Here is a 13,703-nt window from a genome sequence, read left to right on the forward strand (position 1 = left end):
AGACGTTTCACCAAAATAACTTTTTCTATGTGGTCGGCCACAAACTATAGTCAAGCTTGAAGGTCCTTTAGTCCATGGTAATGTAAAACTAGAGACAGGAACACTGGCATTCTGGCAGCTTTCAGTTCATGGCAGGCCTGTGCCTTAGTGATTTCTGGCTTGTTCATGACCATCCAAACTCTATAAGTGTGACAGTGTGGATCTTCTTCCAGACCGTGGCAAAGTGGTTACACCCCGGAATAAGTTGTTCTGTACAAATTTACTTTTGTTTGAGCTGATATTGAAATCTGCATTTGTTTAGAAACGGCTCAATTTATGACTTGTGTAAATACCATCCACTTCCTGAGATCTGCACTGAGCTCCTTGGACTTTCCCATTGTGCTGTGTGTAGTTAATCCAGCAAGTGCTGTCAAACACACACTTTTCATCTTGACACAGTGAAGCTACCAGCTGTAGTCAATCGTGATCATTAACAGGGAGTTGAATGGCCTTGTATTTATACATGTAAATAGTAATATTATAGAAAAATATTGTATTTGAATTCAAGAATATACTACAGCACAGTGAACAATCATTCATTTTGGATCTATGTAAGTATCTGCTAAAAACAGTCTATTTAGAAAAACACATAAAAAAAAAGTTAAATTCACATATAGGTACAATTGTGCTAAAATACACAATAGAAATGCAGATCCATAGGAGGCATCCTGCAGGTCTGGTGTCGTATTTAAAGGCCAGGGCAGATAGTTGTGGGGTAAAAAAAACATGTTTGGCCCAGTAGGGTGAGTGATGTTTATGCACCTCTACTGAACCACAAACCACAAATTCAAACTACCTTAGCAAGAACAAACGTACACTTTGGTCTTTAAGACAACCTGCAAGACAACCTTTCAAACAGTGCTGGCAAGACCTTGTTTTGCTCGCTCCAAACCCATCATGCTTCAGCAGGGGTATTCTCTGCAGTTTTCTGCAGGCGAATGCTGGGGCGCTGATCAGAGTCAACCACACACAGGTATGGGGCAGAAGGAGCAGACTAAAAAAGCCAAAATCCACCCACGGAACTGCTGTCAGCCACAGTGAAGGGGAAAAAACATTCACTGTTCTCTCATCATGACTTAACATCGAACTGCATGCCAATCGATGCATCAGCCTTAAAAACCAAATTAAATGTAAAAATCATCCGTCAAAAAAATAAAAAATAAAATCAGTAACAAACACAAATACAGTGATGCCTCTAAGAAACAAATGTTATCTCTCCTAATATAATAATGTGGACTGACTGTTAGTGAAATCATTAAATCAAAAAGAGATACTGTAAAGTCTACACACGTGTGGTATATCTTTAGTGCAGCTAGAATTTTTTTCTCCATAAATATGACAAGAAAGAAATATGATACGGAAAAATCTATATAAAATTCGAACTAAAATCTGAAATTGAATAAAAAAGACCCAACTTAAACAGATTCTGCAAAAACATTAGTTTGTTTGTTCGCCTAATGAGTGTGTACTTTGATAACCATGAATTACTCAATATATTAAACATTTACTTTCTTCATTTTAGACATTTAAAAATCCTATAAACTTTCTGTAGATTTCTCCTTTTAAATGAAACAGCGGCAAAATCACAGCAGGCCTGGGAGAGCACACTGGATGATAGACAGGGCGTGGGTTATACCAGCAAGCACTCCCCCTTTAGGAGAAACCTAGGCACAATAATGGGCTGCTGCAACAGAGATCTCCTCTACTGTGAGGGTTCTAAACCTACTAAATCTAAACTGTTATTTTTCACATAGCATTCCTTTTTATACTTATATCAACTTACCCATGGCAGGCATCAGTGACAGTCATGTGTTTAAATCTTACTCACTCGTTCACTCCAAAGTGCCCACTAAAGATGCGGCCTCACCTTCTCCATGTGTGTGAAGTTGCTAAATCTAGAACATCTGATGAGAAATTTTCATCATTGGACCTTGGACTTGCTCCGCTCTTTAAATGAAGGCGGGGATCTTAACTTGGGGTCTGAAAGTCTGGTGAAAGCTGTCTGAAAGTTTGGAGAGAGAGCGTGTGGCACGTTAACGTGGTGAGTGGCATGTGAGCGGCAACATTGCCCCAGGGAATTTAAAAGGCAGGCAAACTGTACACCGCTGTTTGATTGCCAGTAAAGAGACAGTCGCAGAAGGAGTGCATGAGCTGTACCGATGTTTTCAGTTTCGTTTGGAAGCCAGCCATCATGAAATAGCCGCTGAAAGGGAAAAGGCTACTGCCTCGACATTAAGGCCCCCGTTCCCAGTCAGGAAAGCTGCCGAGACATCGGAGTGTCATGCTTGACTTACGTCCGAGGCCATCCTGAAAGCAACTGTAGAAAGTGCTGTCGAGAAATCTGCGAGTACCGTTGTCTCTGAGAGCGCTTGTCTGCCACTCTGCAACCGCTTTTGCTTGCCAGCCAAATGCCTACCTGCCAGCTGGGCACTGCCGTTAGACCTGCACATGCACATCCTCACTCTATTCCTCCTTTTCTTTCCCCCTACCTCCTCAAAACCCCTCTATCCACTTTTTTCCCAATAAAATAACCTTTGTACGGCCCCAAGCGAAAGATTTTACAACATACATGTCAGGATACACCTTTTAATAAAGTGTGTTTTGTTTAGTTGTTTAGATTTTACATTCTAGAACAATACTGTAGATTTGAAATAAACCATGGAATAACACATATGTAATAAGATAATTAAGTAACAACAACAGACAGCTGTTCTGGAACAGTTCTTGAAAGAACATTTTTGTCAAGTGCATTTTCAAAAGTGCATCAAGCACCATGATTAAACTGGCTACCATGAAGACAATCCCAAAATACTAAAATTTATCTCTGCGGCAGAGTAGAAGTTCATTTGGAGTTACTAGCCTCAAAAATCCAAAATTAACAGCACCTTAGATTAGAGCTATTATGAAGACTTTACAAAGTAACAGACACATCTCAACTTTAACATTAACGCTGCCGAGTTCCACTGATATGTTTATAGTCCCACTGCCTCACCTAAAAGTCAACTCAACACCCTGCTCTGTGTTGCACAGCATTGGCTTCAACCCTAAACAGCAGCCTGCTGAAGAGACTATTGAGCACAAGAGTCTGGACAAGAGCATTATCGGTCAAAGAGCAGCAGGCTGTTAGTATGTGGGCTTTACCCCTGGGCTTTGATGCTTTGATAGTCTAACAGGAAGAACCAATGCCCCTGGGTGAGAGGGAACGCATGCACTAATGAGAAAATCCTTGCTGGCCGACTGCACACTCCACCTGCAAACACCAACCCGGGCCAATCTGACAGCACACACTAAATGGCTTATCAGTTTTGGCCCTAATTGACATGGAAAGTAGGTCCTACTCCATGGAATTAAGCGTTGTGGGACCCTCCTGCGTGTATAGAGATGTCTAGAAGGTCTCCTTGGAGGGAAGTTTTGGGCAAAAGCATGACAACTGCTGAAACATATATATGGAGTACGCCAATAGGGTGCCCAAATATGACTAACCTTATCAATCGGATCACTGTATTATATGCTATTGCCTTCTTCACCAGGGTCCTACAGTTTTCTGTTGAGTTTAGGTCAGTTTAGGAAACTGAATACCATTGCCAAATAGTAGCTAGTACATATACAGTATGCATAATATGGCATATGTTGTTAATACTTTTGGCCACCACTGTACATCATGATGTACATCATGGATAGATAGATATTATTGCATTTATATATGCATTTCTCCCAATAGCAATCTGATGATTGGCCAACGTAAGATTATATACCCATTGTTTTTGCACATTAGCAGGATTCATTCTGGGGCTGTGAAGACTATGAAAATGAATGCGCATGTCACTTGTATTAGTTAGTTCAGTACATGAGGGTAAAGCTGTGTGAGGTCTGGCCTACTTATGTCATGAGTTTGCACCTATCCTTATATTAACATGGCACATTTTATGTGCCACAGCCTTGGAAAGATTTTATTCTGTACTTAGAGATGGGTCACAACATTCTGTATGCGGCATTTTTCTGGCATGGTTTAGGTCGACTTGTCCCCTTAGTCACTGTAAGAAATATACTGAATCCTTATTCTTCTGACCTAAGTGCAAACTTCATAAAACATGTTAGAATCCATGGCACTGTGTATCAATGATAGGACACAATCTGTCCAAAAACAAACCTATATGTCAAGCAGGGAAACCCACAGGGTTCATTACTGGGGCCACTCCTCATCATCATTAACCTACTCCCTCTAGGCAAACTCATTTACCTTCTCGACATACATTTTCCCTGTTACGCTCATAATATGCAGCTTTATCTGTCTATGTACCCCCCTATACTCCCCCAGATGACAACAAAAAGCACAAAGAGTGAATATATTTTAAACAAATATTTATTTGTACAGTTCAGCTCAAGGGACTCAAAAAATGTGCAATGAAGCTGTTCTTGTACAGTAGCTTGTGTTGGTCCAATACTTTCTAATTAACTTAATTTACTTATTATGTATGGTGCTGTTATTTATATTATAATATATTAATCATATTACTTGTAATATATTTTTCTTTCAAACAGATCTCTTAAAAAAATAGTTTTCTCCTTGGCAAATAAATGCAAATCAATTTTTAATGCCGTTCCATGCATATACACATACATAGACCAAAGCAGGAAATAGTGTGTCTCTAGGCCCATGATGCAACACATAAGTCAGTAGAGGGATTTCTTACATAAGGCTAACTAATGCAAATATCAAACCCAGCAAATATTTTAAAAATCACATTGTACTACTCCTCCAGAAGGTTTTTTGTAAATATATTTTTTAAACGTTGAACTCTTTAAGCATAATGTATAGCTTATATTTTGCTCTGTTTAAAAAAAAAAACACATTTGTTTTTCTATATTGAAAATGTTTGAAACATGGCTAGACCTTACCTGTAGATCTTATAACGTGTTGAGAAACCCTGCTGAAAGCGTTCCTTGAACTCAGTGTACTCCGGGCACCGGTGAAAGGGACCCTTGTCAGACAGCAGCCAGTCCAGCTGAGCCACACTTGCCTTGCCAGGCAGAGGGGAGAAAGATAAAGACTCAGGGCGCTCAGCTGAGGCTAAGAGCCAGCTTAGAGCACCCAGTGGTGCCCAGCGCCACACAAGCATCAAGAGGAACCATCTAACACCCAGAGCGCTCTGCCAACACGACGCCATCCTGCCCCTGGATGCCTGGGACCAGCATTCTTCTGCCAATCCTGCCAGACCTGGAACCAGAGAAAAGAAATGTGAGGGGAATGTCGGACAGATCACTGTTGTCAAAAAAAATAATTTCTCTCTCTCTCTCTCTCTCTAGATGAGAGGAGAGCAAGAGAGAAAGAGAGAGAGTTAGCCCAAAAAAATGTATACATATCTTTTGAAAAACTTGAACTGTATAAATGTATATGATAATATGATATGATGATAATATTGTTATTAATATAATAATAATAATATAATATACAACATACTATTCCTAAAGTAAATAAAAATTTTGGCTGGCGTGCACACACACACACTATATATACATATTATTCAAAATATTATTTTAATAACAAAAACAACTAAATTAAAATAAATTAATAAATAAACAGTAAAAAGCAAAGTATTTCTTTAATTAATTACAGTAAGTACTGTACTAAGGAATTAAAAGAAAAAAACAGCATTTTTTTTACTGGTCCTACTAAGCTAGAATTTATTTTATTTTCGTAGAACTTTGTAAGATGAATGTCTGGGTATTTTTCTTTTTTTCAAAAATAATTTTTATAGAAGGGTTTCAGAGCCTGAATAAATACTCAATTATTCAATAGTTCACTCGTTGGGGGAAAAAAAAAACAAGTTCAAAAGTCAAAGGGCCTATTATGGGCCAAACATTAATAAGTGAACAGTAGACTTAGCAATGCAACATGGGATCTTGGAGAGAACGTACTAAAGCACTCATGCACATATTATAATGGGGATGGATCGGGGACCATCAATATTCCCTGACATTGTTTCCTTGTCTTTACCAAATTTACAGTGAAAATTAATTTCACTGGGACCAGATGTGCGTCTGGATTCTTAATGATGTATGAACCACCTTGCTTTCATTTGGAAGTGGAGCAGGATACTAATGTGGGTTTAGGAGAAAGAAGCAATTAGTGTGCAAGTGGCAAGCCTGGATCCAAATCCGAGGCATTTCTAACCCAGTACAAACCTGCATGTGTCATTTGTTCTATTTGCTCAGAATAGTCATTCCCTGCACAATTCATAACGCTGCCTGAGGCCAATGGATATCCAGAGATGATGCTTATGTATATATAAAAACATCTTCTTTCCCCTTTTTACTGGCAGTTTCACTCGCAACATGAAATCTCAATATCCTCATTTCTCTGTAAAATCTCCTTCTCCCACCTTTTTTTTTCCTCACTTCTGCCTCTCCTTGCTTTGTGCCCAGCAATCCTCTCACTAATCTAATTCCTCACTATTCCATTCCTCTTCATGCTCTCCCTTACATATTTCATTCCGATCCTCCTTCAGACCTTTTCCATTCCCTTTACACTGTTGTTTTTGTTTTCGTCCGGTGCTTCCGTGCTTCTGTAATAAAAGCATGGTTTTGAAAGGGAGACTGAATTATCTCGTCTTTGTAGAGTAACAGTTAAGGAGTAAGCACTCGGTTATTTAATGAGAAATACATTTACAGATTAGTTCCTGCTGTACAGAGCCTTCTTTCTCTGAACACGGCTTTTATGAAATTAAACTGTGTGGTGTGCATCTACAGTTTACACTAATATACGCAAAGTATCCTGAGTGCAGTAAATGCAGACAGAGCAATAATGAACACAAAAGAACTGAAGAGAAAGAGAAAGAAGAGAGAGAGACTGTGTCCGTGTATGTGTGTGTGTGTGTGTGTGTGTGTGTTTGAGAAAGAAAGTGTCCATGATGAACTACATTACTGTGCTGATAACATTGATCAAGTCCTGCAACGCTGCTCCAGGTTCCCTAAATGCCACCCTATTTGTCAAACTAAAACAGAGCCCCTGCTAACAAAGTGCCTTTCTCGGTCATTAAGAGAAAGTGGCGTTAATATCATTCCATTCCAACACCACTGCCAGATACAGTCCTAGTTTACTAGTTTAAAGAGTGCTGATACACGTTTATGGTTCAAGACGGCATATATTTTTGTGGATAAAGAATTTCAACACATGTTGGATCTCAGGATTTAATCACAGGACAATGTGTAACTATTTTAGGATTTCGTCTCTGTTGCAACGAAGCTTCACGCAGTGATCATAACTGTACAGTATGTAAGTTATATTTAACTGTACAAGCGCATTAAACTATCCAGAGTATAGTCCATGCAGAGCTGATGATTATGAAGCTTTTGGATAGCTTTGGTACGGTGGCCCTGAAGTGCAAAACAAATTAACAAAACTGAAAACAAAATAACAAAACCCAAAACAAAATAACAAATTCAAAACCAAATTAACAAAACGGAAAACAAAATAATTAACATCTGACTGGCCGAGAAGTGCAAAACAAATTAACAAAACGGAAAACAAATTAAAAACCAAATAACAAAACCCAAATTATTTTTTTTGGAGGGGGGAGTTTTGATGTTTTGTTTTTGTTATTTTGTTTTCGGATTTGTTAATTTGGTATTGAATTTGTTAATTTGTTTTCCGTTTTGTTAATTTGTACTGCACGTCTCGGCCAGTCCGATACAAACCGGAAAAGGTAGGTATAGTTAGCGAATGAAATGCTTACCACTGATTGGACGAGACATCGTCACTCAAGATATACAGGAAGTAGGAACTTGTTTCTTTATCTTTGTTTCTTGTGTGTTCTGCTTCACTTTAAACTATGATGGCCGTGAAGTGCAAAAAAATTAACAAAACTGACTTCAGGGCCACTGTAAGTACGCCATATTCGAAACCACAGTAATGTTTGCACATTCATACACAAACGAATCTACCGCTACTACAGTACTTCCTGTATATTTTGAGTGACAGATGTCTCGTCCAATTAGCGGTAAGCATTTCATTCGCAATCTATACCTACCTTAATACAAATTAACTAAACGGGAAACAAATTAACAAATTTAAAACCAAATTAACAAATCCGAAAAACAAAATAACAAAACCAAAAACAAAACAACAAAACTCCCCCCCTTCAAAAAAATGTGTTATTTGGTTTTTAATTTGTTTTCCGTTTTGTTAATTTGTATTGCACTTCTCGGCCAGTCAGATATTAGTTATTTTGTTTTTCGTTTTGTTTATTTGGTTTTGAATTTGTTATTTTGTTTTGGGTTTTGTTATTTTGTTTTCAGTTTTGTTAAATTGTTTTGCACTTCAGGGCCACCGTACTTTGGTAACGTTTCTTAAAGTTCTCAACCCTCTCAGATTTATACTCTAGGATTTATCTCTTACTCTCTTAAAAACTGACATTCAGTCACGCTAAGGGATAGATTCTATCACTCTTGTAGTCTCTGTAATCCATGAGGGCCGTTCAAGTCAAAGCGGGACTTGTGTTGAAATTACTCCTGGATGAAGGGCATAAAACAGATTGACATTTACAAAAGACGGTGATGAGACTCTTAGCCGAAGTGAAACCCTCGAATGGTGCAAACGCTTTAAATAAGGATGTATGTCCGTGAATGATGAGAGCATACTGCAGTCGTTCCTGTGAACATTCAGCTAGTGGAACATTTCTGTCTGTGGAAACTGTACACACAGTCGTTCACCAACACCACTTGCACAGTACAGGAACTCAGCTGTACAGTCCTGACCTTACTCCAAGACATGTCCACCATTAAAGGAGTTCCTGGGAGGGCAGGTAGTCCGATCATGGCTCCAGCATACTTTCTACCTTAATGGTATCTAAGCACTGATGAAACAGTAAGATGAGCGCATTGTTGTAGCAGGGGATTATATGGAGAAATAAAAGGAGTTTTTACTTTCATAACTGTGTTCTGTTATTCCGCCAAATGAAATGTCCCAGTTTCACTTGAACATATTGTGCTCACTTTAGTGCACACTGTAACCAAGCTTCATAAAGTGCTCATTTAGGCAAAAGGTTTGTAAAGACTCCTGTGGGTACATGCATTAGATACATATAGAAATGCTTTGCAAGCATTTATGCAACTTTACACACACACACACACATATTTGTGTGAGATGTAAAGGGGGTCTTGTGGAAGCATTATGTATGTCTCTGTAAACAAACATTTTAATAATGGTTGAAGCAACACCTCATGTGCATCTCTTTGTTTCTGTCACTCCCAAGGTTGAGTTCAGAGCACTTCCTCTTTCACACATGATTATGTTGGAAAAGAAGCAAATTGCATTCATCTGCTGAAGAGCATAGAAGATGGTTGTCTCACAGTTGCTAAACCAGCTCTTTTCAAACCAAATCATCTTTCTTTTTCTCTGTCTCTTCATCTATCTATCAATCTATCGCACCCTCTTATAATGGCGTCACTTCCACGTGCCTCCTGCTGGCGTTACATTATCTCGGCTCTGCGTGTTGTCTGCCATCTCGAAAAGAAAGAAAAAAAAAGAAGCAAGACTGATGCTAATTCCACCAAGCGTTAACCACAGTGCAAATCCGGGCGGCTTCCAGAATTCGTGCCACGAGCGCTAATTGAGCGCTTTCCTTTATCTTTTGGAAGAGGAAGGAGTTGAGTGAAGTAATTTAGGGACGTTTTTTGTACTAAAATATCTTGGCAGCATTCTTGCTCCAAATTTGCCTTTTAAATGAAACCCTGTGCTTGAGCAGTGACATCCTAGACGGATGCTCTGGCCCGTACCTCTATGGCCTCTGGGGATCCTGACTAATTATAAAATACATAAAACATATTGAAAATGCCAGTGAAACAATGGAAGAAGTGCTGAACTTAGCTGTGACATTTACATGCTCAACCTGCATAATTCAGGTGTCTTTATATTTACCCTCAGCGCCCTGGAGGAAATCTGGGAATAAGACTGGACTGCTAGAATTTATTAACGCATAACCAGGACATGTACGAGCATCCATTTATTCTCACCCCTTTTATAAGGACTTTAAGGGTGAGCTTAAGACATCCAGCCGGCAGGGCTTCTGCATGATGTTCACTCCACCTGAAGGCTTTAGTGAGGTATAATGGCACTGGAACTAATTGATCAGATAACACTCATCAGGAGGTTTGAGGGATTGGTGGACGGCCCCGTGTGCTCTGGAGCGCTGAAGGATTATCTCAGTGCTTAACGGGGTTCAAAGTCTCAGTAGTGTGGTGCATTTGTATCTAATTTTGTCCGTAGTGATGTAGAGTTACCCATGTGGAGCAAGTGCCATGTGGAGCGGCGAATCTGCGCGGAGTCGGGAAGTGAATTGTCAAGGACTTATCTGCCAGCTTGCTTTTAACCTACATGGTTGTGGGCAAATCTCTCGCAGCATTTCCTGAGCACTCATATATTTCAAACAGTCATTAATACGGTATATGTTTTCCTCCTGGAGAAACTGCACACAGATCATGACCCAGTCATCAAGGCTTTTATTAACAGCTCCTTAAATTTACATATATCTCTGAGTCAGTTTGACCGATAGTTCCGTAACGAAATCGTTTCTCTTTATGTTCTGGATTGCAAAGTATATAAATGCATCGGAGTAACAGAATGTTTTTCGGATGCTGTTAAGGTAGTTTGTCTGATTTCAGTGTAAGGATATGCAACATATCTACTGTGTGAGATTCAGTAAATAAAATGCACCATAGTCTCATGATGGTTAATCCAAACACATCAATTAAGAATAAAAAGAGCTGCTTCACAAACAAAGCTGAAAGTGGCTCCCTTTTCTTCTTGCTGCCGTCCTTGATAACATTATTGGGACCCTTGATGTTGCCTGTATGTCCTTACTTAATCTTACACAAAACATGTAAACTTGCTTTGCTTGGCTTTCCACTGATTCGAACAAGTTTTGAACGGCCCCCCAATGTTCGCACAACTTACCGTACAAGGAAGTCGCATTCATTTCTGTCGTTCGATCAAATGCTCAGATGCTTATCATGCCGAGGCAAATTTCTTGCAAAATTTCATTTCTTAAGGTAAAGATTTTTAAGGCAGGGCATTCGTATGCCGAGGTACCACTGTATACTGTATATATAAATCTGCAAGGCCTGCTGTGGTGTCTGACATTAGCAGCAGATCCTTTGGGCACTCTGGGTTGCAGTGTGGGGCCTCCGTGGATCAGATTTGTTTGTCCAGAGCATACCATGGGTAAGATCGCTATGGACACGGGGGTCTTTGGTCCTCACAGGCATGGGTGAGCCTTGGGTGCCCGGGATCCTGGTACAGTTTACTGGTATATAATTGATAATCGTGTTATTTAATTCACCTGGTTGTGGTGTTAGTGTTGTGGATGATCAGTGTATAGCTTGTTCACTTTTCAGCCTCTTTCGAAATTGAATAAAAAATAAAAATGCTGTTTTACCTGACTGTTGCCAAACAAAAACACTGCAGAATCCTGTTTAATTCCTATCTTCTCAAAGAAAACTTCACACCAATTTTATAAGGAACATCAGTTTTTGCAGATTTTCTAGCCTACAAAAACCCGGGTAAAATCGTTACTATAGAAATGATTATGTAGTGCCTTAATATAAACTTCTTGCAGCAGACACTACTGTAAAAGGTCTTTATTATTTTCCTTTACTGCTTTTAAAGAAAAATAATGAACAACTCTGCAGAGTTGAGGATTCAACAATGTTAATGATTTTTCTTCTCAATACATATTCATTTTATGGTCACTTAACCGAAAAAAAAAAAAAAAAAAAAAGAATATTATGAATAGCTTCAGTTGTCAAGGCTGCATAGATATAAAAGTGAGCATTTATGATCTTTTTTGCTCTTGTTTTTCTGGGGTGCTTTTATATTTGCGCCTGGAAAGTTACAATATTATGCTCAAACTAGTGTGATGATTCCAACAGATAAAGTATGGAGATACTGTTTCTGATGACCAATTACTTTTTAAACTCTATTTTCCATTTGGAAACAAATGATATTGAAAATAATGTTTTCATTTCCACAAAAAGGAAATTCACATGAGATCTCACTCAACAAATCTGAACGATGCAGCATGGTAGCAAAAATCAGTTGCTTGCATGAAGTAGTTCGTTATAAATCAAAGTGAAGGCTTAAATTAGGGAACTGATCACACTAGATCATTTTAACACTATTCACCTTCATATTACTCCAACGTTGGCTAATAACGATGTAAATTAATAAGGAATCTATTTCCTTATCTATTTAAATTAATAAGGAATCTATTTTTGGCCGCTGGCCCCCGCTAATAACGGCAAAGGTTTCAGAGACTGCTGCTGACTCGGTTTAATTGCAGGCATCACTACATGGTGTATAGAGGGCACTGATGAGCACCCGTTTGAAGCCTAACATGAGAAATAGGTCATCCCATGGCCTTGTGAACCTACCTGGCAGATGCAAATGGAAACCACAAGGGTGCAAGTGCACCATTTGGGACAGGACCGTTGGAGTATTTGCCCCTGTGATAAATTCGAGCAAAGTTTAAACGATCTCATGACCACCAACAGGAGTGAGGAATGGTGGTATGCTTTCCTTTATATTCACCTCAACGTGAAACCTTTTTTTTTTTTTTTTTTACATACAGTACAGTATTTGTTCCTACTCACAGTTCCTGAGACACTCGGTGAGACTTGCAGTGCTGTTACCAACTGAATGTGTTTGATTTGCACAAAATTGCACAGCACTGTTCTATTTCTGGTGCAAACTTTTCAGGCATGTCAGGTAGAGAAGCAATAGTTTTAGACTCTGCAATGCAGGGATGCAATTTATAAGCAACATTTTCTTATAGATCAAATCATTACAAACAGCGGTAAGCTAAAGATGTGAATGCAACCCAGCATCCAGTATACTGCAACTGGAGCAACATGTCTTTTCTTCTTTCTCCTATGTTCCAGAAATCAGCTTTTTTCATTTAACACAAAGAGTTGGATTTGAGAAAGCTTCTGTTCTGATCCCTGCTGTAGACTATGACGCTGATAAGCAGGAGCATTCTTCCACTTTGCCGCAAAGGAAATAAACTGCAAATAAACTCATCAGCATATACGTTCCCACCACTGTGTGAGTAATTATGAGCTTTCCTTTCATGCCATGGGGCTCCAAACATCTGTTTGGATTTACTCTGATACAGTAGGCAGCGTCAGAGCTGTTCCATTCTGACAACTGTTCTGACCAAATCTTATTTTCTTTTTTTCTTTCTTCCTTTTTTTTTAAGGAATCAAATTTACAGTGGCTGGCTGTCTTTACAGCACCACATTTCACACATATTGCACAGAACGAAGCGGAGCGAGGACGGCCTGGGGGCGTGAGATTCTTTTGTTCTTGTAAGAAGAGATTCAGGAAAGAAGGAACGAATCCTATCCTAAAACCTTGCATCACACTGTTTCAGCACATGGACGTGTCAGAGCGATAGATATAGATTGGAAGCAGCAAAGTAGAATACGAGAGCCAGCTTCAGAGCCCAAGTTTTAATAAGGACCAGCATTATACATGGCCAACCTCAGAGTGTAAATATTTTATACGCACTTTTATACTTAGAAGAAAATTAAAGATTATTTTCCAGCAAAAATATCCAGCACAGAAATTTATCTTTTTTGGTTAATGATTTTAAATCCCAATTACTGCC

The 13,703-nt window shown here is 39.0% G+C and overlaps 1 protein-coding gene across 1 annotated transcript in view; it reads right to left on the reverse strand.

Annotated features, from left to right (window-relative positions):
- The window catches only part of brinp2 (bone morphogenetic protein/retinoic acid inducible neural-specific 2), a 141,040-nt gene that overhangs the window by 81,717 nt on the left and 45,620 nt on the right, over positions 1–13,703 (reverse strand). Inside the window, exon 2 of the mRNA XM_053499439.1 lies at positions 4,939–5,257. Within this exon, the coding sequence (XP_053355414.1) occupies positions 4,939–5,207 (269 nt within the window). The 5' untranslated portion in view covers positions 5,208–5,257. The remainder of the gene's footprint in view (positions 1–4,938; positions 5,258–13,703) is intronic.

This window comes from Clarias gariepinus, chromosome 1 (genome assembly GCF_024256425.1).
Source record: "Clarias gariepinus isolate MV-2021 ecotype Netherlands chromosome 1, CGAR_prim_01v2, whole genome shotgun sequence".
NCBI classification, from domain to species: Eukaryota; Metazoa; Chordata; class Actinopteri; order Siluriformes; family Clariidae; genus Clarias; species Clarias gariepinus.